General features: G+C 39.2%; 1 protein-coding gene and 1 long non-coding RNA gene across 7 annotated transcripts in view; one reads left to right on the top strand and one right to left on the bottom strand.

Moving 5' to 3' along the window:
• Positions 1 to 22,635, top strand: part of hdac4.L (histone deacetylase 4 L homeolog) — a 100,031-nt gene that overhangs the window by 57,962 nt on the left and 19,434 nt on the right. For 5 of the 6 annotated variants that reach the window (XM_018236038.2, XM_018236039.2, XM_018236040.2 and 2 more), the window contains 6 exons: positions 8,456 to 8,527; positions 19,690 to 19,934; positions 20,028 to 20,178; positions 20,871 to 20,985; positions 21,298 to 21,419; positions 22,375 to 22,506. In XM_018236038.2, the coding sequence (XP_018091527.1) occupies positions 8,456 to 8,527; positions 19,690 to 19,934; positions 20,028 to 20,178; positions 20,871 to 20,985; positions 21,298 to 21,419; positions 22,375 to 22,506 (837 nt within the window). Of the gene's footprint in view, positions 1 to 8,455; positions 8,528 to 10,535; positions 10,699 to 19,689; positions 19,935 to 20,027; positions 20,179 to 20,870; positions 20,986 to 21,297; positions 21,420 to 22,374; positions 22,507 to 22,635 lie in introns of those variants that run through there. The other variant, XM_041577278.1, reaches the window with a different exon arrangement.
• On the bottom strand, positions 4,988 to 6,317 carry LOC121398279. Its single transcript, XR_005964219.1, has 2 exons — positions 6,134 to 6,317; positions 4,988 to 5,418 (listed from the first exon to the last, which is right to left on the bottom strand). It is a non-coding gene; the product is annotated as an uncharacterized LOC121398279 (long non-coding RNA).

A 22,635-nucleotide genomic window follows, 5' to 3' on the forward strand; every position in this document is an offset into this window, starting at 1 on the left:
GTGGAAGTGTAAATGGAAACAGAAATCATAATTGCTCATGTGTTGGCGGCTCCTTCAGAACACTCTCTTGAACTTATTCACACTGGGAGGTATAACATCATAAAAAATGAGATCCACCTGAATTCTAGTTCAGAGGACAATCCCATCAAACATATTTCAAGCTGCAATTGGATGGCTTAGAAATTAATCAGGAATTGGATTTAATTGAGTTGAACAATTCTGTTGTGTTAGTAGCTTAAAAGTTAATGAATACCTTATTAGGATATTGATATTTTTTTTTATTTTTTTGGAAAATGCCTTTTATATATATATATATATATATATATATATATATATATATATCTTTACAGTTTGCTGTAACAGGGGAAAATGTATTCTTGCTGGAGTTTGTTTCTCTTTCTACAGGCCATGATCAAACTTAGGTTTGTCACCAGTAATACTGTCTATGGCAAAGGGCACTTAATGCGATTAACTGCTTTCCTCTGCTTTTGTTTTGTACACACAGACTGTGAAAATCGGATCTGTTCTCAGGTGCTTCTTTGGGTAGTTACACTTATGGGCATGGTGTTAGCTTGTGTGCAGCAACACTGAGCGGATATAGAGCACAAATTCATACTTTGCATTGTGCATAGTGTTCCCTTCTGTCAGCCTAAATCTTCCCATTGATTAGTGTTTTTTACTGGTTACATCCCCAGAGGCTGTCCCTGGTATACTGTACCAGTTCCTGTCTAGCATAACTAAAGGTTAAAGAAGTGGTTCACCTTCAAGTTAATTCTTAGCATGTTATCGAATGATGAATACAATTTAATAATGGGTCTTTATTTTTTATTAGTGTTTTAATTATTTGCCTCGGCATCAAACAAAGCATTTCTCTGTGAGGCTACAATTTTATTGTTACTTCAGGTCTGTCTTTTTATTGTATGACTATATTTCTCTCATAAAAAAACATTGTTTGTCTGCAAAGTTTAGTAGGCCCTAGCATCAAGATAACCTCCGAGATTCCAAGCTGGGTAGCTGCTGAACAAAAACGGAAATCAATTTTTAAAAAATGCAAAAAAATGCATGGCCTTTCCTAAGCTTAAAGAATAAAGCATCATTCATTAATATATATTGCAACCGCATATTTGTCAGTTCAACTCATATTCACACAAACTGTTTTCTCTATAGTTATTAGTTTACCTTTCTTCTTATTATATTATAACATGATTATCTTACTACTGTTGGGCTGTTGATGGAAGGAAGAGGGAAAGCTCCATGTGAAGAGCCAGCATGTTGCATCAGTATGTTGGATGGGAAAAAGCGTGATGTTTTGTTAGAAAATGGGACAATGGACTTTGGACTTTCTATAGTCAGGTGATCCCAGTGGTGGCCAATAAAAGGGAAACCATGTTTGGGAGTTTTAAACTTGAAAGCAGCAAGTAAGTTGCAGGTAAAACTTGCCTTGCCAGACCATGGATGACTGACGTAGTTGGCCAGCTTAAATATATTACAATATATGGACAAACTATCCCTTTTTTGTTTAAAGGGTAAGGAATTTTTTAGTAGCTTAAGGCACAAATGGGGCTTTTCAATAAAAGGTTTGCCCAGGTGCAGTAACCCGTAGCAACCAATCAGCTGGTAGCATTTACTGGTCACCACTTTAAAGGAGAAGGAAAGCCCCAGGGCGCAAAACCCCTCCCCCCTCCCCTGTGATGCCCCCCCCTCCTCCCCCCTGGCCTACCTGTCCCCCTGGGCAAATGCCCCTAACTTGTTACTCACCCTCTGCGCAGGTCCTGTCCACGGAGTTCACAGTCGCCATCTTCTCCCACGCGCGTCTTCTTCCTGCTCTGACCGGCGTCTTCTGGCGCATGCGCAGTAGGAACAGGTACCGGTACAGCTCTATTGCGCATGCGCCGAATGTCACGAAGTTTTCCGATTTCACTTCGTGACATTCGGCGCATGCGCAATAGAGCTGTACCGGTACCTGTTCCTACTGCGCATGCACCAGAAGACGCCGGTCAGAGCAGGAAGAAGACGCGCGTGGGAGAAGATGGCGACTGTGAACTCCGTGGACAGGACCTGCGCAGAGGGGTGAGTAACAAGTTAGGGGCATTTGCCCAGGGGGACAGGTAGGCCAGGGGGGAGGAGGGAGGGGGGGCAACACAGGGGAGGGGGGGAGGGGTTTTGCGCCCTGGGGCTTTCCTTCTCCTTTAAAAGCAAACATCTTATTGGTTGCTATGGGTTACTGCTCCTGGACAAACTTAGTGCCTTATATTACTTATGGTGGAAAAGGTCTCCATGTCCTTAATATAGTGAATAAAGTACCCCCAATTGCTTTTTTTTTATAGAGGTGGATTTCTTTAGAAACACAGCAAAACAAATATTTTCCCTTACTTTATCTGACATCGGCTACAAGATTTGAAGGTAAAGGTGACAGGTCCCCTTTAAACATCATGCACAGTGTCGCCAATCTTGATTGGTTTAATTCTGGTGCATCTTAGTCATGAACCCCACTCCTGGCCATGTTACAATATATGTTCACCCTCAGGCCTCCCTGAGACGGTTCATTTTGGATAATTTAATTGGGGTTGGCCATGGTAAGTTGGTTTTGCTTGAAACTGAGATAATCAATGCCTGCATTGTTTTATGTTTATTCAGGTATTTTTTTCCCTTTGGCTGAGATGTTGGTAGAATTTATGGTTCTGTCAGATCTAATTTTTTTTCCTAAGCATATACATAACTCAAAGGTGTGTTCTCTCAACCTGTGTAAGGCTATCTGCGTAATTGCCAAGTCTTGACATGTATCATACAACCTGTCTGAATATTTGCCATGTCTTAACCAACGCATGTATTCTATACTTGCCAAATCTCTCTTATAGTAAATGTCTCTGGGCCAGCAGTTGTGACTATTAAGATGGCTGTTATGCCTATACTTTGTCTTTCCCCGAAAGAACCATTTCCCAACTTGTGTTATATCCTGAATGTAATTGTGGGAATTAAAGGTACCTTCCATGCCATGAATTCAGGTGCAGGTATAAATGTGTTTGGCTAGATCCAAGCAGATGAGTAGGGTCTCCTGATATTGTCTGGGCTGATGTTGCTAGGTACAGCATTATTGTTAGCACATGTTTATATGCAAAAACAAACAGTTACCAATACAAGTAGTAAAGAGAACCCTGCCTAAAAGAGCTTACATTTTAAACATATGCAAAGTCTTATAAATGTGTCAATACCAAATTTGTATAGTTGTATAGAGATTTCTTATATGGGTCAAAAACACCCAGCACCAAAGTACCAGATTTTCAAAACACCACTCCAGTTGTAAACCACTAGTATGATGTAGAGAATGGTAGTCTGAGACCATTTGCAATTTTTTATTATTTGTATTTTTGAGTTCTTTAGCGTTTTATTCAGCAGCCTGCAGTTTTAGCCAAATTGCCCTAGCAACTGTTCATTGATATAAATAAGAGACTGAATTATGAATAGGACAGGGCCTGAATAGAAAGATGAGTAATAAAAAGGAGCAATAACAGCAACTTTGTAACCTTACAGAGCATTTGTTTTAAGATGGAGTCAGCAATCCCTGTTTAAAAGCTGGAAAGAGTCAGAAGAAAACTGCAAATAATTAAACTATAATAAATAAATAATGACATTGAAAAGTTGCTTAGAATTAGCCATTCTATAACATACTAAAACGTAACTTAAAGATGAACCACTCCTTTAAGGCAGCTGTAATTGACTCAGTAGTTGCTAATGTTCCGTAGATACTGCTCTTGGATACAGTTGCTAGAGAGAGGAATATAAAACTTCACAGTGGAGTAGGCAATATCAAGATCCAAGCTGTACGTTGTTGCTGGGATCTGAGGTCTAGTATTCTTGTTATGATGAATGAAAACCTCAATGATTGTCATTAAATATAGCAAGGTACTGAAACAGTTATTTTAATATATGTATTTATGGGACAGACTTGTTAGGTATATTATCGGGGAATGCTAAAAATGTTGCTGCAGAGGATTTGCCTGCTGTGTGCACGCGGCATCCTGTATAAATGAGTGTAGAAGGCATTTTTCTGCATTGTAAAGCAGGTTGTGTTTTGATGCAGTTTGGCTGCTAGTTTATTAAAATGCTATCACTGTGCATGTGATGTCCACTCTGTGGGGAGCTCTATAAATAGCAACGGCTGAGCAGGCAGTGTGGAAAAGCTGAAGACAAAGAGATGCTGAGATTACTGCCCCTGGAACACTATGGTTTGATGTACAGTGGAAGCAGTATTGTGCTTTATGGATCATTGCTTTATCCCAGGGGCAGCAGATTTTGCCATTTGTATGATAGCTGTGTGTTTTTTTTCTCTTCTGTGTCAGCATCTTGTACAACATTTTACCTCTAACTACTTCAAAAGCACATCAAGTCAGTAGGTTAATAGAAATATACATGATGAGACCCATATCTAGTATGTATTGAAAAAATATAAATATGTATATATGTGTGTGTGTGTGTGTGTGTATATATATATATATATATATATATATATATATATATATATATATATATATATATATATATATATATATATATATATCCAACTATAAGCGGGTGCACACAAAAATCCAAACGGTAGTCAATGCCTCGGTGCTGGTTATAGCACCAGTCCTCAGGATGGCTTGAGTTAAGAGCCGAAGCATAAAAATAAACTACAAAATTTTTATGCACTAAAAAGCTCTGCGAGCATGGTTCATTTGATGAGTTTTATATTTATCTATTTATAACCAGCACCCAGGCATTGACAACCGTTTGGATTTTTGTGTGCACTAGCTCATGCTCAACAGGCTCAGTTACAGTAACTGGTTCGAATAAGCAAACAAAAGAAATGACAACGTTTTGATCAAATCATTGTGATCTTCCTCAGGTAATAAAATAAACATTGGAATTTCTTTTGTTTATTACTGTACAGTACATTTGTCACACTTGGATTAGTAATCCCTCCTAATTAAAAGGCAAGCACACTTTCTGACAAAAAGAAAAGCAATTTCATGTATTTATTTAATTTGTTACATTCTGTGGCACACCTTCAGAAATTGCGTGTGTTACTTTTGTTATGTCTATGGCATAATATTTACCCTATATCATTAGTATACAAGTCAACCCTACCAATATATGCAGGACACTCCATCTATGGGTTGAGACTGACAGAGTTCCGTTAAGTGATCCCATCTGATTGGTGTTAGAATGTCTGGAAAGATTGAGGTTGTGCACTTGCCAACTGAGAAGAAGCAGGAGCCAAAAGCTTCCTGCCACTTCCTTTGCGATCCATTTATTTTGCCACTGGCGTCGTTCCATCCTCAGGCACAATGATGGGCTGGCTGGGAAATTGGCTTGTGTGGCTGCCTATAGTTTGTACTATTCCACTTCTTTGCTTTCCCTTTGCTGGGCATTTAAGTCCTAGGTAATGGAGAAGACACTGAATTGGATTGGTGCTTATACAACATTTTAAAGATGTCTACCATGAGGGAGTAGCCTTAAGCTACTAAAAATGCCCTCCCCTTTAAAAAGGGCTGCACCCCCGAGTAATGGTTTAAAACTTTCCCTTTTTAACTTAATGATTTGCACAGGTGAGCAATGATAGAATGTACTGTATATTCTCTCTTTGAAGGAGTGAATCATGCGCATTATGTTCCCCAGTATTTTTCCTATGCAATATTGTGACTGCACAGTTATAAAATGGTTGGTTCAGTCGGAGAAATGCGGGATGGATTTTGGATACAGCAAACTGAGAAATCAAGACCTTCGAGCATAGCAGCAAAACATGCACTCTAGTATTTTTGATAGTGATGTATATAAAATATTCCCAGGAATTGATATGACTCGGTGCACACTAGAGACCATTTGTATCTGTGCTACAGCATGTGTGTGTATATATATATATATATATATATATATATATATATATATATATATATATATATATATATATATATATATATATATATATATATATATGTTCCTAGTGAGGGTGTGGCACGTGTCCTTTCTTGTTGTTTGGTGCCAGGGGGCTAGGATCTCCAGGACCCATCTATGCCTTTGTGCAAGCAATCATTCAGAAACAAAGAGCATCAGAGCTATAGCGTCCACACAAGCTTCTAAACAACATACATACCACACATTTCTTGCTTCTTTGTAGATTTTGATTGAACAGGATTTTTTAAAATTTCTGCTTGTGAAAACTGTAAGAGCCTTTCACGCCTAATGTTTTGCATGTAAATCTGTTCGCTCTCTTCGATGTCTCTTTTCTCTGTCTCGGAGCTATTTATAGCCTCCGCCTCCTGAGTTTTTTTATCCCCGATGGCAGCTGCACTGTATTGTCATCAAACTGTCCCAGAGTGAATAGCAATTTCTGCCTTTTATTACTCATTCCTTTTGGAAGTCCTGTATTATACGGCCGTGTTTTTAAATTTAAAGCTGATGATATTTTTATATTATGAAGCAGGTGTTCAAGAAGTGGTGGTGCAGACGCACTATTGACTGAATCACCGACATTAGACAGGTTTAAGAATGGACAGAAACTTTAACGGGGGTTACTAATTTGTTGGGAAACCCCCAGTGAGCATTAAAGGGGTGGTTCACCTTCAAACAACTAGTTGTTTTCAGATAGATCACCAGAAATAATGACTTTTTCCAATGCCTTTCTATTTTCTATGTGTGACCTTTTTTCTAATATTGAAGTGTAAAGTGTAATGTTTCACCTTCTGAAGCAGCCCTGGGAGGGGGGTCGCCGACCCTGTAAACTGTTCTATATTGATACATTTAGTTGATACATTTCTTATCTTTGTCCCTACTGAGCAGAATCTCTGGCAGCTGTTAGAACTGATACAATAGTTGCTAATACTCCACAGATGCTGCTGAGAAATGTATCAACTAAATATTACAAAATTGTAACAGTTTAGAATCTTCACGGAATTACTGAGCTGACAGACTCAAACACCAGAGACACAAACATTAAACTTTAAGTTTAGATTTTGGAAAAACAGTAAAAAAATACATAATGGAAAGTAATTGAAAAAAAGTCTTTATATCTGGGGAACAATCTAAAAACAACTGAATTGAAAAAAGTGTTTGGAAGGTGAATAACCCCTTTAAAGCTAACTTTTTCCTGGGACTGGTGCACCACTTCTTTAAAAATGAATTGGCCTGCAATACTTGAAAGGGTATGTGGCAATGTCATAGGTCTCCCTAGGATTCCTTGTGTGGTCTTGGGCTGGGCTATCTGACTTCCAATAAATGCTATACTGCAAATCTGCTCTGCCCATGGATCCTGAGCAATTCAAGAAAATGGTGGCCGCAACGCCCCCACTACAGCCCAGGAAAAAGGTTAGCATTTATGCTCAAATACAGTTCGATATTGCAAGATGTTTTGGTAATTCTGTATCCTTTTTTCAGAATTTGAATAGGTAGTGAGGGCTTGTAGATTTTATGAAATATCTCATTAAACAGACTGTCCTCACTTCAGGTCTTGATCAATGATTAACTTTTTGCCCGATAACAGGATCTAAAACAGTTTTACAGCATGGAAACATGACGCAGTTTTTAAAAAAAAAGCAGGCCGCCGCGTAAATACACTAATCGGTTTAAAGCTTGAGCAATAGCACACTAGGCTAGCGTGTTTAGGTGACGTCAGCTTTTTTAAAAACTGAGCCGCATTTCCGTGCCTGAAAACCGCATGCGTGTCCATGCTCTTTGGGCAGAAAGAATCAACCAATGCTGTAATTCACACATGAGAATGTAAATTAACCATTTCCATTTCCTAGGCCTACATTGTTAGCAATACTTTGAGTCTAGAGAGTAGCCATCTTTAACGGATCGCTTTTGTGGCAATTTTTATTTTGCTACACTGCTGGCCTACATGCCCATATTTGGTTTCAGCCATACTGCCTAATAGGGTTGTTAGTTCCACCAGCCAACCCAGCCCTTTATCCCTGCTTCCACCAAATCCAACCCCAATCCACATCCCCAAAAAATCCTAATCCTGCTATCCTATTAGATTAGTCCTAATGGGTACCTTTCCATTGGTGTACCCATGTATGCACATGTATGGACCCATGTAAAGTTTCTGATCATTCAGCCTGCTGACCAATTAGTCAGACTACCAATTGGTTGACCTTGTGTATGACCTCCATTAATCTGAATGTAAGTACAACAGAACCCAGATTTTACATTTTCCAGGGCCCGTTTTTTTCGTTGTCTCATACAGACAAGCTGTATTTTTTCTTTTTCCCCCAGATTTTTATGTTTTCCAGTAATTTACACAATTTTGTCCCTTGGGAATAAAATCAGGGTACTACTGTATGTTAATAGTGGATTTATCATATATTAATTCTTGTTTCCAAATAACATGTGTGGGCATCTTCTCAAACCTGTTTTGTCAATTTTTTGCTTTATTTTTTTCTGCCAATCTGAAACCCTGTGTATTTTGTCTCTGTAGATGGAATTTCTGGTCTGGACCAACCAGTGGACCTTTTAACACAGACCCGTGCCAAACACATGCCAAGCACTGGTGGGTACATAGTATGATATACTAGTATGCTAACTAAGAGTACCATAGAAGATTGCAAATAATTTCTGTAGTTCTCTCCTTGCCAGCTCAAATAGTCTGTTCTCATCTTGTTGTATATCTGCCATCTTCAAAATTCAAGAACCTGCACTCAAACAGCCCAAGAAAAGACAGATACAAGAGTTACAATATAGTGCAGTATTTTTCCATTTAATATATATATATATATATATATATATATATATATATATATATATATATATATATATATATATAGTATTTTTCTATAGTATATTTCTATTTTGTAATGCACCTTTTGTGATGTCACATTATTTTTTATAAAAATGAAAAGCAAAGTTGCTGCTTGCAAAACTGGGGCCACAAACTAGCCATGTTTGACCAGAAGGGGGAAGCAGTATGGGCAAAATCGAAGACTGCATTAACATAATTTACTTGGGAGTGGCTTTTCTGATAGTGTTTATATGCATTCCACTATGGCAGAAGGGGGTCCTCATCTCAGGTTTTTCAGAAGTCGGCACGGGTTGGAACACTTATTCAGTAACTGAGTGGCCTCCAGGACATGAACAAAAGCATTTGCTGTAGTGGTGGCTGGAACAGAATGGTCTCCATTGGTGTGGAGGAAAGTATCTATAAGTAGATTTTCTGTCCTGGAAACAGCTGGATCTGGGGAAAGGGATCTTTATCCAAAAGTGTCACAACAGCTGGTGCGAAGATGGGGCAATCCAGGCAATAATGGCATCCTCGAACAACTGAAAGCACTGGTATTCTTTGCAGAGTATCGGGATCCCCAAGCTGCTGGGGTTGGATCCATTAATGGCTTTGCCCTTAGATTCCACCGTTTCACAAGAAAATTAGATTTGAACATGCCAGAGTAAGTCTGATGGTGTCCTTTTGGCTGCAGTGAAAACTGATTTCAGTGTTGGAACCGTGGAGCTTTTCTTTGCGGGAGGTTCTTTTTGAGCCTGTCTTTGACTGTATGGCTTGTGAATCTGATATCCTAAGAAAGAAGGCATTTAATGAGTCTTTGATATTGACCATGCTGTGAGCCAGGAAACAGCACTAAGCGCATTACCAAAGTGTATGGAAAACTTTCCATTTGGTGCCTAAAATGCTCAATGATGGGTTATCTAAGGGGGTCTTAGGGGAAACTTTTTTAACTTGTAGGTGACTGTTCAATTCTAATTGCTGATTGGTTGCAACATCAACGGTGATGATTGACTCCAAAGTTAATAAATACACTCCTTAGTCTAGCTTACTTGAAGATTCCTGTGTCTGCACTTAGTCTATTTTTCAGCTAAAAGTTTTAATTGCCCGATGTGCAGACCTTCGGTTCAAATATTTAGCTCCTCCATTTAGGAAGTCAGTTTCCCCCTGGAAGCTAAATTTGGTTCTGAAGGGGCTCCAAAAGGCTATTTTTGAGCCGTTACATAGTTAAATCGGGTTGAAAAAAGACAAAGTCCCTCAAGTTCAGACAAAGTCCCTCAAGTTCAACCCCTCCAAATGAAAACCCAGCATCCATACACACCCCCCTCCATACTTTCACATAAATTATATATACCCATACCTATACTAACTGTAGAGTTTATGAGGCCTCCCTTACCCACCTTACTTGGAAGGTGGCTCAACTGGTAGCAATCTGCTCATTCAAGAGGGTCTCCGAGCTAGGTGTCCTATCCTGTTATGTCTTCCATTAATTTAAGGCAGTGTAACCAACAGGTCAAGGACCTAAGATCATTCCAGATTTCCATATTGATCAGGAAGTGATATTGCCTTCTTTTTGTCCTGGACCTAAATTGGATATGGAAAGAAGGCTCCATTCCCTGGACATGGTCAGGGCGTCAGTTTTTCTTGAAACTTGCAGAGCCTTTTTGAAAATTGGACTCTCTTTTTATTCTTTACTCTGGTACACATCTAAAGCCTTTGTTGCCAGGTTGATCTGTTCTGCAATTTGTGAAGCGTACAAGCTGCAGGGGTGGACTCCTCTTCTCAAGGTGTCAGCTCTATTCACCAGAACTGTTGGGGAATCTTGGACGTGCAAAAATCAAGCTTCGCTGGAGCAATTGTGCAAGACAGCAACTTGGTCTTCCATTCACACATTGACCTGGTTCTACAGCATTGTTCTGGCATCCCAGAACACTAGGTTTGGGTGGAAGGTACCGTAAGCAGTGATGCTGTGATTTCGTTCTCCTTCTCACTGGATTGTGGTTGTAATGGGGCACTTTTAGGACATCCACATGGTGCTTATGATCCCTTAGGAAAGATGGAGTAAAGGGACTTGTTTTTTTACTCCCCCCCGGTGGAACATACTGCTGCTGCTAGGTCCAGCAGATAAGTTCTAATTACTTTGTGAGTTAAAACCTGTCACTTTAATAATGATTCTCTACCTTAGCCAACTCTCTCCATATAAGAGATTTGATTATGTGCTAGCTGCCTTCTTTCAAAAAAGCTTTTGACTCTGCCTTGCTAGACAACAGCTAATTGCTACTTGGCTTATGCAGGGGCCCTCCTGATGGTGGGTTAGAAAATCTTGTCGTGCTCTACCTAAGCACCTATTATGATCCGATTATTAGCTCAGGGCCAAACCTATTCTATATTCCATTGTAGTGGTGGCCAAATCTGGTAAAGAAGCACTCATTTGGCAAGTCTCAGGGCAAATCGTTTTAATGAACAGATATTATGTGTATGAACATGAATCTCATCAACATGGAGACCAGCTCTAATTTGCTTGTTGAATAAGGTTACTTGAAGTATAGGGGACATATTTAGTAAATCCAACTGAAAGGTCTTCTCTGGTTGAATGTGATTGAAATGCAATCAGCTTGCAATCATTACAGCCCAGTGCATTTAAAGGTTATAGCATATTCTGTTAATGCAATATGTCCGTTCTTTCGTGTGGCCTCCAGCTCTTTCTTACTGTTCTAATATTCTAAGTCAACCTGGGGTGCTAATTGCTTGATATGGGGCTAAATATCAAGCCTTAGATAGTGATAAAATAAAATGCTTATTAATACCTTTCCTGTAAGTGAGGCATTAATTTACACTATGGGTCTCTGCTAGTCTGCTTACTTGTTTGCCAGTTATGTATAAATAACAGATGCTCATCTGTCAGGTCTGTAGAGAACAATTATTAAGTATTGTTTCCTTACTTCTATATATAGGCGAGTGTTTTGCATTGTGTCTTTGTAGATAGTTCCCTGCAGCTCTTGCACAGGTACAATTATGCACTTCTTCAACTACACACAAATTATAACACACTTATTATTCTGCTTGGCTAAAAAGGTTTTTTTTTGTCTTCCTTATTTAAATAAGGTGATAATTGTATGTGCTACTGTTGTTATACCTTGGAGCTAGCCCAGGCAAGCTTTTTTTTTTATACTAGTTGTTACTCTATTTTTATTAGAAGACTCTGCAGCTTTGTGAAATATGGATTGGGATGTAGATAGGGTTAAGGTTTGTGCAGTTAATTTGGGGTAGCTCAATTCCCTACTCATAAAGGTTTCCATACAGTAATATATATTTTTATTTATTAACATGTATTTATATAGCGCCAACATATTGCGTACTACTGGGGTTCTAGGTTTGATACTGTTTACATTAAAGGAACAGTTCAATGTAAAAATAAAAACTGGATAAATAGTTTGGCTGTGCAAAATAAAATAAAAAATTCTAATTCTAATATAATTATCCAAAAATGTAATCTATAAAGGCTGGCGTTAGTGGATGTCTAACATAAAAAAAACTGTTAGTTAAGAGACTTTAAGGGGGCCACGTGGTACATAACTGTTCATGAGTTTGGAATTGATCCTTAGCACACAGATCAAATTCCAAAGCAAATAGTTATGTCCTATGTGCCCCCCCCCTCTAGTCACTGATTGGTTACTGCCTGGTAACCAATCAGTGGAAAGCAAGAGAGCTGCAAAGTAGTGTTCTGGCTAAAGTGTGTTATGGGACTGTCATACAAATTTCATATGCATTTGCTAGATGTTAGCTCTGCCCTGAGCTCTCAGCAAATTGAATACTCAAGGCTTAACTATATGCTGTGACGAATAACAAGAGCTTAAAGTATATGCAAATCTGCATTTAGCCTATTTAATTTCCTAAAACATTATAATAAAGTTGCATGGATACACCAGAAATAGAATTTCCTTAGTACCCAACTGTGTCAGCATTAAAATTAAATTTTTTATGCACCCAAAAGGAGCATTTGTCTTGCAAAAATATAACAAGGTTAATAGCTGAATAGCTGTTGGTAGTTTCACAGCAACTAGGTGACAGCAATGTAGTGGTTAATAAAGGGACATCTACCTTGAAAATAACTCTTCAAGATGGAAGCAGTAGTTTGCAAATGGTCTGTATAGTTATAGGGAAAATATACCCCCCTTTCACAAGAGCTCATGTAATTGGGGTTATACAGCCAATATTTACAGCCAGTATACATAATACAACTATCTGTTGTGAAGAGACACCTAATGTACAAAACTTTTCATGGCTGACACTTTGACCACTGCAAACAAAATCAAATTGAGCTTGTTTTACACATTCCAAAAATTCATAACAGTTCAGTAATACAGGATACATTTGTAAAATATCTTGGATAAGTATGGTTTTTAAGGTAACAGTAATTCTAAACTTTAATGATTTTACATATTGGCCTTTAACGTTCACAATTACCCAATACTATATTCTCAACAGTAATAGTATGTTGTGATCAGGGGCAATTCTGGCCCCTCTGCCACCTGAGGCAGCTTGCGGCTGCCACCCTTCCCCTCCGCACTCATCTTTTTTTGAATGGGGATCGAGGGAGGTCTGGGGCATCCATTTTGCTAGCAATTGGTGACCCTGACCAAAGTGCCCCCTTTTGGTTTCTATTGCACACATTTCATCAATCATTATGTAACAATCAGAACTTCTGTAGGGTCCCAGTGAACATCTTGACCCTCCATGCCCCCTGTATGGTCAAATATTCAACCTGGTGGCACTTTCAAAGGCCTGTGCGGGTTATAGTTGCAGGTGTCACCATTTTCTTCAATGGGGCCGCTAGGATTTTGGACGGAGACCCTGATCTCATCACACTTTGCTTACAAATAGTGGTAGAATGAAAGAGGCTGTCACAGTTTGTGAAAAATTGTGAGTATTTTTTAGTTGTAATATTGGTGTGTAGGCACCCATCTTAGGTCACTCCAGATAAACTATTGTTTCTCCTACTCAATGTAACTTAAAGAGTTGTGACTTTTTGTTAGCCGGAGTGCTGTCCTCATATCTACCACTAGGTGTGGAATGGGAGCATTTTAAGCAAGGCAGGTGCCAGGGAGCGGTTATCTTGTTACCTTGTTCAGCAGGCTGAATGGTATGGTGATCCAAATGATGGAAACCTCCATTATCTGGAACCCCCAGGTCTCCAGCATTCTGGATAATAGAATCCAGTACCTGTATATGTAATAAAAATTGACATTGTTCTTTATCAATTTCCCTTCTCTGTTTCTGGAATCAGAACCAGAAGTGCAGAGAATATACCCAGTTGGATATAACTTGTAATACTTGTAAAGCATGTAACATGTAAATAACTTTGAAATCTTGAAAAATGTTTTAATTGTTAAAGTATATTGGAAAGTTTTTAGGACTTTTTTTTAAAATGCAAAATTAGCTTTTTTTGACGGAGTTCCCCTTTAATTTATCTTTGAGGGCTATTAGATGGGTCCTATTAATTTTTCTCCAGATTTGATAACCAAGTGTAATTAAGTTTATAAAAAAAAATCCATTATAATGGTTACAAAGGAATCAGTTACCCTTCACTGCACATGATACAGCAAGGCAAGTGTGCTGTCATCTCACAGGCAATGTTACCAGCCAATACAACGTTACCACAGAATTCTCTAGCACAGTGCTGTCCAACTTCTGTGTTATCGAGGACCGAATTTTTTCTGGGCTGATAATGGAAGCCAGTGTTGACCAGTGGCGGAACTACCGGGGGAGCAGGGGGTGCGAGCGGGCTAGGGCCCGCACCCCCTCAGTGTCCCCCCCGGCAGCCGTGCGCCAGTGAAAACGCGACCGTACGGAGGGGACAGGGCCCGGCTGCGTGTCACGCACCAGGGCCCGCCCCCCTCTAGTAACGCTACTGGTGTTGACCACTCCCTGTTTTTAAACCACACCCACTTTAAACCACATCTATATTACCACAAGACCATATCCACATTAATTGTGGTAGCACACCAAAAAACAAATGGTTAATGAACACTGCAGGGATATCACTCATATGTGAAAAAATTGTCATATTAAGACATACCCTTAAATCCATGTACCCCCTCATCCCCTGTGGATAACACAGCACTACCAGCACACAATTAAACACCTTAGGGGCCCCTAACAATAATTTATTTTCAATACTAACAAACCCCCAGAACAAATACCAGGCTTATGTTCCACAGGCAGAGTAGGGCACACTGCACAGGCAGAGCAGGGCACACGGCACAGGCAGAGCAGGGCACACACAGGGAGCATAGGGAAGGTAGAACAGAGCAGGAGACAGGGAAACCTATCAGGATCACTCTGTGTACTACATACAGTGACACAGTGCCTGTGCCCTATTTGCATTTTGCATAAAGTGTGAACAATGTGGGCAGTTTCAGTCTGGGTCTCAGGTGTGAAGAGTACAGGGCTTTAGGATATAAATATTAGAGGTGTCACAAGTGTAAACAATGCAGGGGGATCACAGGTGTGAACAATGCAGGGGATTAGTCTGAATTTGAGGTTTAAACAATGCAGGGGCCAATTAATCTCTGTAGTGATACCTTTTAATTTTTACACATGGTAAGCAAACACAGCAGGTAAGTGGAGGCCACACATATCTATCTAAAATATCCCTGGTATGTATGGACTGTTTTCTTTATACACATTTTTTCTTCATGTACAGCTATAGATATGTTATCATCATTTCTATAGTACCAGCAAGTTGTGCTGTGCTTTACATTAATATTACAAACAGGTATTACAATGATGACAACAAGGGTTACAGAATATAAATATTATCAAGGATTATCACTGCCCTGTGAGGTCTGTTTGGATTCCACTGTATCCCAGATGTAGTAAAAATAAGAGTGAGAATACTGCTTAAAGGAATTGTTTAGTATAAAAATAAAAACTGGGTAAATAGATAAACTGTGCAAAATAAAAAATGTTTTCAATATAGTTAGCCAAAAATGTAATGTATAAAGTCTCAAGTGACTGGATGTCTAACATAATAGCCAGAACACTACTTCCTGCTTTGCAGCTCTCTTGGTTTCCACTGATTGGTTTCCAGGCAGTAACCAATCAGTGACTTGAGGGGGGTCACAATTGTTTGCTTTTGAATCTGAGCTGCATGCTAAGGATCAATTGCAAATTCACTGAACAGTTATGTCCCATGAGTCACTGACTAACTCAGAGTTAGAGAGCTGAAAAGCAGGAAGTAGTGTTCTGGTTATTATGGTAGAAATTCAGTCACTCCAGCCTTTATACATTACATTTTTGGCTAACTAATTATATTAGAAACATTTTTTTTATTTTGCACAGTCTTATTTATCCACTTTTTATTTCTACACTGAACTGTATTTAAACATGCAACTGTATGGGGTTGGGCAATTTCTCATGACCAATACTTCATTTAAATGCTTTTTGTGAGTCTGTTTTTATAGAATTCACTGCAACCCTGTAGATCTTAATTGTTCTCTGAAGGAAGGGGCTGGGGGTTGCTGGGTTACACAGCACAGAGTAAATACGGTTCAGCTTCAGACACATGGCACAAGCTCTGCTGAAAGGCATGAAGAAGCAGGGAGCACAGCAAAAGGAACACCTCACATATCCACATGTACTCCTTGCAATAAAATGAAATCTACTGGAACAGTTTTTGCTAGTGGTAAGGCTGTGCTTATTGCATCATTTATTGATAGAACCCATTTATGGGTGTCTCAGGGGTGTGTGATTCACCTGCATCAGCTATAGTGAGTCACCTTCCTGCTCACGGAGGCGTGCTGTGCCATAAGGAGCATCTTTGCAACATGTTCTCCTGTATAATGACACAGGCAGAAGACAGGCTGGCGTAGGCGGCTGCCTTGGGGACATGAATGAGCTTCCGAAAGGGTGACGCTAATATGTTGGTAACAGGTTGGGAGCTCAGTTGCTTTGTGATAGAAGTAAGCCTTGCAGTGTGATGATTCAAAGAGAGTAATCTACACTACTTTGTTACTTCCTGTTTGGCAGTAGGGATGGACTGCACAAACACAGACAAGGATTATGGTATTAATCAGTGCTGTAAAATACCAGAAATATTTGGATTTTAAAGACAGGCTAATGCTATGGATTATTTTCATGGCTGGTGACTTCATGTTACCATGAGCCAGCACTGCCTTTGAAGGGGATGTCAACCTAAACACAGAATTATGCCTAACAGAAGAAAATATTATTTGCAGCAATCAAAAATGTTTAATGGCTTTCGTTATAGTTCAATATACAGTATTTGCAATTGAAAGCACATTTCCCTTTTCTCTGCCTCTGTGACTCTGACTTGCAACACCGTAGCAGAAGCCAACTGACAGATCTGCCTTGGTGACAGGAGAACGGATTTTTTTTTCTTGCACTGTTTAAAAATTCAGAACCAGAGAACTGAAAGGGTTTCTGGTTTCAATTGCAATTACAGTTGCAAATAACTTTAACATCAGAATTTGTGATATGGATATATCTTAATAAAGCCTTATGCACACAATATATGTGTGTGCAGCAGCATTTTTTACTTATATATATATCAAATAGGAAAATTGCTTAGCATTAGTCATTTTTTTCATTGTGCAAGTTTTTGTTAGTCATCATTTCATTCATTTTTTTTAAGCTCCATACATTATTAATATTAATTGCTAGTTAACTGCATGTCTGTTTTATTCTGTTATCCCCCCCGACCCACTGGTCACATATTAAAAACTTCTAGCTTAATATTGGGACAAGGAGGGTCCCAAGACATTATCGATGCCAAGCTTATGAGGGTCTTGTCAGTGCCTTGAATGCATTCTTTGTACCCTTCTAACGTCAGTGCCCTGTCTACATTCGTAAGATTTGGGAGAGCATCTCAAAGAAGTAACTCTGTGAATAAAGGCTGTGGAGCACCCCCTGGGAAATAGAGAAGCTTGCTTTGTTTCCCAGAAGACTCGTTTTGTTAGACTCCCTCCATGGCATGCTTGACCCTCCCCCGCTTTCATTGTAATTTTCGCTAACAAGTTTGCTCTTTGGGTTTTTAGTGGTCAAGAGTCAGAAATGACGTACTATGCTTTGAAGAGAATGATAAGTAATAGTGTGTTATATTCATGCAGATGTGCCTCAGCTCTGGGCCTAAATGCTGGAAGTTTTTTCTGGTATGGCACAGTTGCCTACTGAACTCTTTATTTTCCCCAGACACAGAGCTTGATTGTATTTTGTTTGTTCCCCACCTCTGTTTTTCTTAATGAAATGTGAAGTAATATGTAAAGACTGCTATGTAGGGCATTACTCCTGTCACTATCACATGGCTCAGTCTTACTGGTTAAGAATATTTATGGAAAAAGTCTTATAAATAGAAAACTAATTTTGCATTTAGATCATAGGTTAACAAACGTTGACGTTGTTCCTCTAGGGCAGTGATCCCCAACCAGTAGCTCGTGAGCAACATGTTGCTCTCCAACCCCTTGGATGTTGCTCCCAGTGGCCTCAAAGCAGGAGCTTATTTTTGAATTCCAGGCTTGGAGGCAAGTTTTAGTTGTATAAAAACCAGGTGCACTGCCAAACAGAGTCTCAATGTAGGTTGACAGTCCACATAGGGCTACCAAATGGCCAATTACAGCACTTATTTGGCACCCCAAGAACATTTTGCATGCTTGTGTTGCTCTCCAACGCCTTTTACTTCTGAATGTTGCTCACGGGTTCAAAAGGTTGGGGATCCCTGCTCTAGGGAATCTTGAATGTAAAATGTAGGAGATAAAGGCCACCGGGAGTGTAGAGAGCGCAGTGAGACCCTAATTAATGGGAAATTTCAATATATCTTAGAACTTACCAATGTTTTTGGGCCCTAAAGTGAGTTTGTTGTGGGGCCCAGTAACGTCACTAAATGTATGCCTTATTGTTATACTATATATGGCCAAAAGCTGAAGTCCTAGACGAGGAGCACGTTTCAGTCATGACAAAATTACATCACCAATCATAATGGATGACCTCATTGAGCACCAATTCTAAGCCTATGTTCTGCAGGATATTTGTCTCTTGTTTGTTACTTATATTTGATACAAGCAGGTGAAAACCTTGCATCCTCAGTTTCTTGCCTTCTAATCTACCTGTGTACTTTCAATGTAAAGCGTGGCATTAAGATGAGCACATTGACATTCCCACTAACTTCCTTGGGGAACTTTCAACCATTGGCTGCAGAGCTGTGTGATGTGCTGCTTTATTAGCATAGCCACATAAACAATACTGCACATAGCTTGGAGTTAAAAAAGCAAGGATGATTATACACGTTCCCATCAGAGCTTACAGTCTAGGGCAGTGATATCCAGCCAGTGGCTCATAAACAACATGTTGCTCACCACCAGTGGTACACGTTTCTGAATTCCTTGCTTGGAGCCAAGAGGCATAAAGACACAAGTTAACTTCCAAAAAGGGCTTCCTCAAGTTGACACTCCATATGAGGCTGCCAAATACTCAACCAAAGCCCTTATTTGTCAACCGCCAGAAATGTTTCATCCATGTGTGGCTCTACAACACTTTTTTTTTTTTTTTTTTAATATGTATATGTATGTGAATGTGGCTCGTGGGTAAAAAAGGTTGGGGACTCCTGATCCAGGGAATACTGGAGAGATTTTGTCTTCAGTTTTCAGCTATACTTTCTTAAATGCTATATGAAATGTCATATGTTTATGAAAGTTTCCTCAGAAAATATGCTATGTATGTGTAGTCAATGCAGGGTTACATCAGACACTGGCTCATAACTGAGCACTGTGCAAAAAGATGTTCTTTTTTGGTGGGCATGACACTATGTTAACGGTAGCTTTTTCTTAAGAAAATGTACCTCCCTGCATCTGCACAAATTCCTTTCTTCCTCATCTCATGGCATTAAGTAAAAATGTATGCTCCTACTTCTTTTGTTTCTGCAGTTGATGTGAGTGCTCCACTGCCGCTGCAAGTGGCCCCCAGTGTTCTACCCATGGACCTGCGGCTAGACCCCCAATATTCAATTTCGGCACAGGAGCCCAGTGGGAGGGAGCAACAGCTGCAGCAAGAGCTCCTGGTCTTGAAGCAGAAGCAGCAGATCCAAAGGCAGCTTTTGATTGCTGAGTTTCAAAGACAGCATGAACAGCTGTCCCGCCAGCATGAAGCTCAGCTCCATGAGCATATAAAGGTGAGTAAATAAGCCACTTGCCTGACTGGGATTCATTTACTTTGAAAAAAGTCTTACTTTAAAGTACTGTACCTGGATTGTTTTTCTCTACAGCAGCAACAAGAGCTCCTGGCTATGAAACATCAGCAGGAGCTTCTGGAACACCAGAGAAAGCTGGAGCAGCACCGACAAGAGCAGGAGATGGAGAAACAGCAACGAGAACAGAAATTACTGCTGTTAAAGAACAAGGAAAAAGGAAAAGAAAGTAAGTGAAGCAGATTTTGACATGATGAACCTCACCTAAATATTGTGAAGCCACATGGTCAACTAAAGTGATCCTAAGGCCGGAAATTATGTACTTTTATATTGTGTGCAGTAAAAACCTTAACATAAAGGAGCCCTCTCAAAGTGAAGTTCCATGACTTAAAATGTATCCACTGAAACTTAGTGTCATCAGTGGCCATGCATACTTGGATATGCATACATGGAATATGTTACATTTATGGCAAACCAAAATGGTATTTCATCTACTGTCAAGCATGTAGTAGTATAATGCTTTTACTAATGTTTATACTGGCTTATATACAGTAGAACCCCCATTTTACATGTTTCAGGAGTGCCAAAACCAGGATAATGTGAGGGAAATGCATTATGTACTGGCGAGATCACAGAAAAAAATTATAGAAAACTTAAAATCAGGGCATGTGTAACTGAGGTTTCACTGTAAATGTGTTTTAATACAGTTTTAAATTGTATTTTAAGTCCATGTTTGAGAAATCATTCTCCACAGTTTAAAAAGCAAAGTTTTGTAGAAGGCCCTTGTCTTTTAAATGTATTCTCTATGGCTGAATTCTCTATGGTTTTATTTAAAAAAAAAAAAAAAAAAAAAAAAAAAAAAAAAAGCCCTAGCATGTATCTGTATAACTTAATTTGAAGTGCCTCACTGTTATGTTGTAGGCGCTGTGGCAAGCACTGAGGTCAAAATGAAATTACAAGAGTTTGTGTTGAATAAGAAGAAAGCTTTAGCTCACAGGAGCTTAAATCATTGCATGTCCAGTGATCCTCGGCTCTGGTGAGTCATATTTTTCATTTTACATTTGTGTTGCAGATGTAAGCATTGTATAAATAATCTATATGTAGTTGTAATTATTTCCTTTATGTGACATTATTTTTCAGAACAAGATGTTGTTTCAGTGTTTCATCTTAGACTTTTTTAAAAACACCTTATAATGTTATGGTTTTGATCATTATAAATAACGGCTTTAATCTACAATAGATTTTATAACTATAGTAGGATATTTATCATCTGACTTGTTCAACCATCAAAGACTGATGCTTGCATTAGAGGCTAATTATGAATGTGGCTGCTCATTTGTATCCCTAGGAAAACTCAGCATAGCTCTCTTGACCAGAGTCCTCCACCACAGGGTGTTGTGTCCGCCTCATATCACCAAGCTGTCCTTGGAATGTACGACTCTAAGGATGACTTCCCTTTGAGAAAAACAGGTAAGCTCTAACCACCCCAACAACTATTACTCCTCTCCCTTTCTCATAGAAATGATAAAGCCCAGACTTGATTTGTGTATCATTTTGTCAGGTGACTTTCATTGCTCCATTGGTTGTTTTGAGATTCAATTGAGCCTGCTATTTCTGCTTACATCTGTCCCTTCGTTCTTCTTTGTTCTGAGCCCTACATTCTTTTTCAGCAATCTGCCTTATCCCCCATTATGGGCACCTTGCATGTAGTTAGAGCAATAATAGTGAATTATTGATGTTCTAGTTCATTCTTTGATGTGGTGCTTTCCCTGGCAGCTACTGAGCTGGTTTTGTAGTTTTTGTTAGGTGGTATTACCAGTATTTTAATTTTTCTATCAAAAAAATCTAAAAGGATTGACATTACCTATGACTGTGGGTGTATTTAGCAATTGTTATGCTAATGAAAACCCTAGTTCTTTGTAACATAAAGCAGAAATATATGTTAGAGTGCTTTAGGGCTCTTTTATGGTGACATTGAAGTGTGCTAGCTCTCCGTTGCACTGAGGGAAGAAGGATGACATTTATTTTTAGAAGGCGTTCCATTTGAGAATTTATTATGTGAATATATTGCGGTTATTTTTTGGGGATGCTTCATCTTCATTATTCTCTGCCAGAGACACTTTGGGAAAAGATGAGTATGCAAATTTTGGGGTGTTATTTCCATGCTACAACTTCAACAAAACACTGATTGTCATAATGAGAGTGTACCTTGTATGTGATATTGGCTAAGCTACCATAAATACATGTTGATGGCAAAACCGTATTATTGCTTTAAAAATGTTAGCCTGTAGTCTGTGTCCCACATATGTAAAGACCCGTTTTCTAGAAAAAAAACAGGTCCTAAACACAACTGTGTATCCACCTGCATATTCTGTATTGTGTAGCTACAACAAATGTAATTTGTTTTCTATCCCTTATTATTAAGCATCTGAGCCTAATCTGAAGTTGCGCTCAAGGCTGAAACAGAAAGTTGCTGAGAGGAGGAGTAGCCCTCTACTACGGAGGAAAGATGGTCCTGGTGTCACTACCTTGAAAAAACGTCCTTTAGATGTATCTGGTGTGTATGAATAATAATGAAAAATTTAGGCCACATGTTTCATTCTTATCATGTACAGGCCTGCGCAAAGTTGCCTTCAGAGGAGTGTTACCTCCTCCAACAAACTCTCTGCACCATGCCAGGCCCCAC

This window comes from Xenopus laevis, chromosome 9_10L, assembly GCF_017654675.1.
Source record: "Xenopus laevis strain J_2021 chromosome 9_10L, Xenopus_laevis_v10.1, whole genome shotgun sequence".
NCBI lineage: Eukaryota > Metazoa > Chordata > Amphibia > Anura > Pipidae > Xenopus > Xenopus laevis.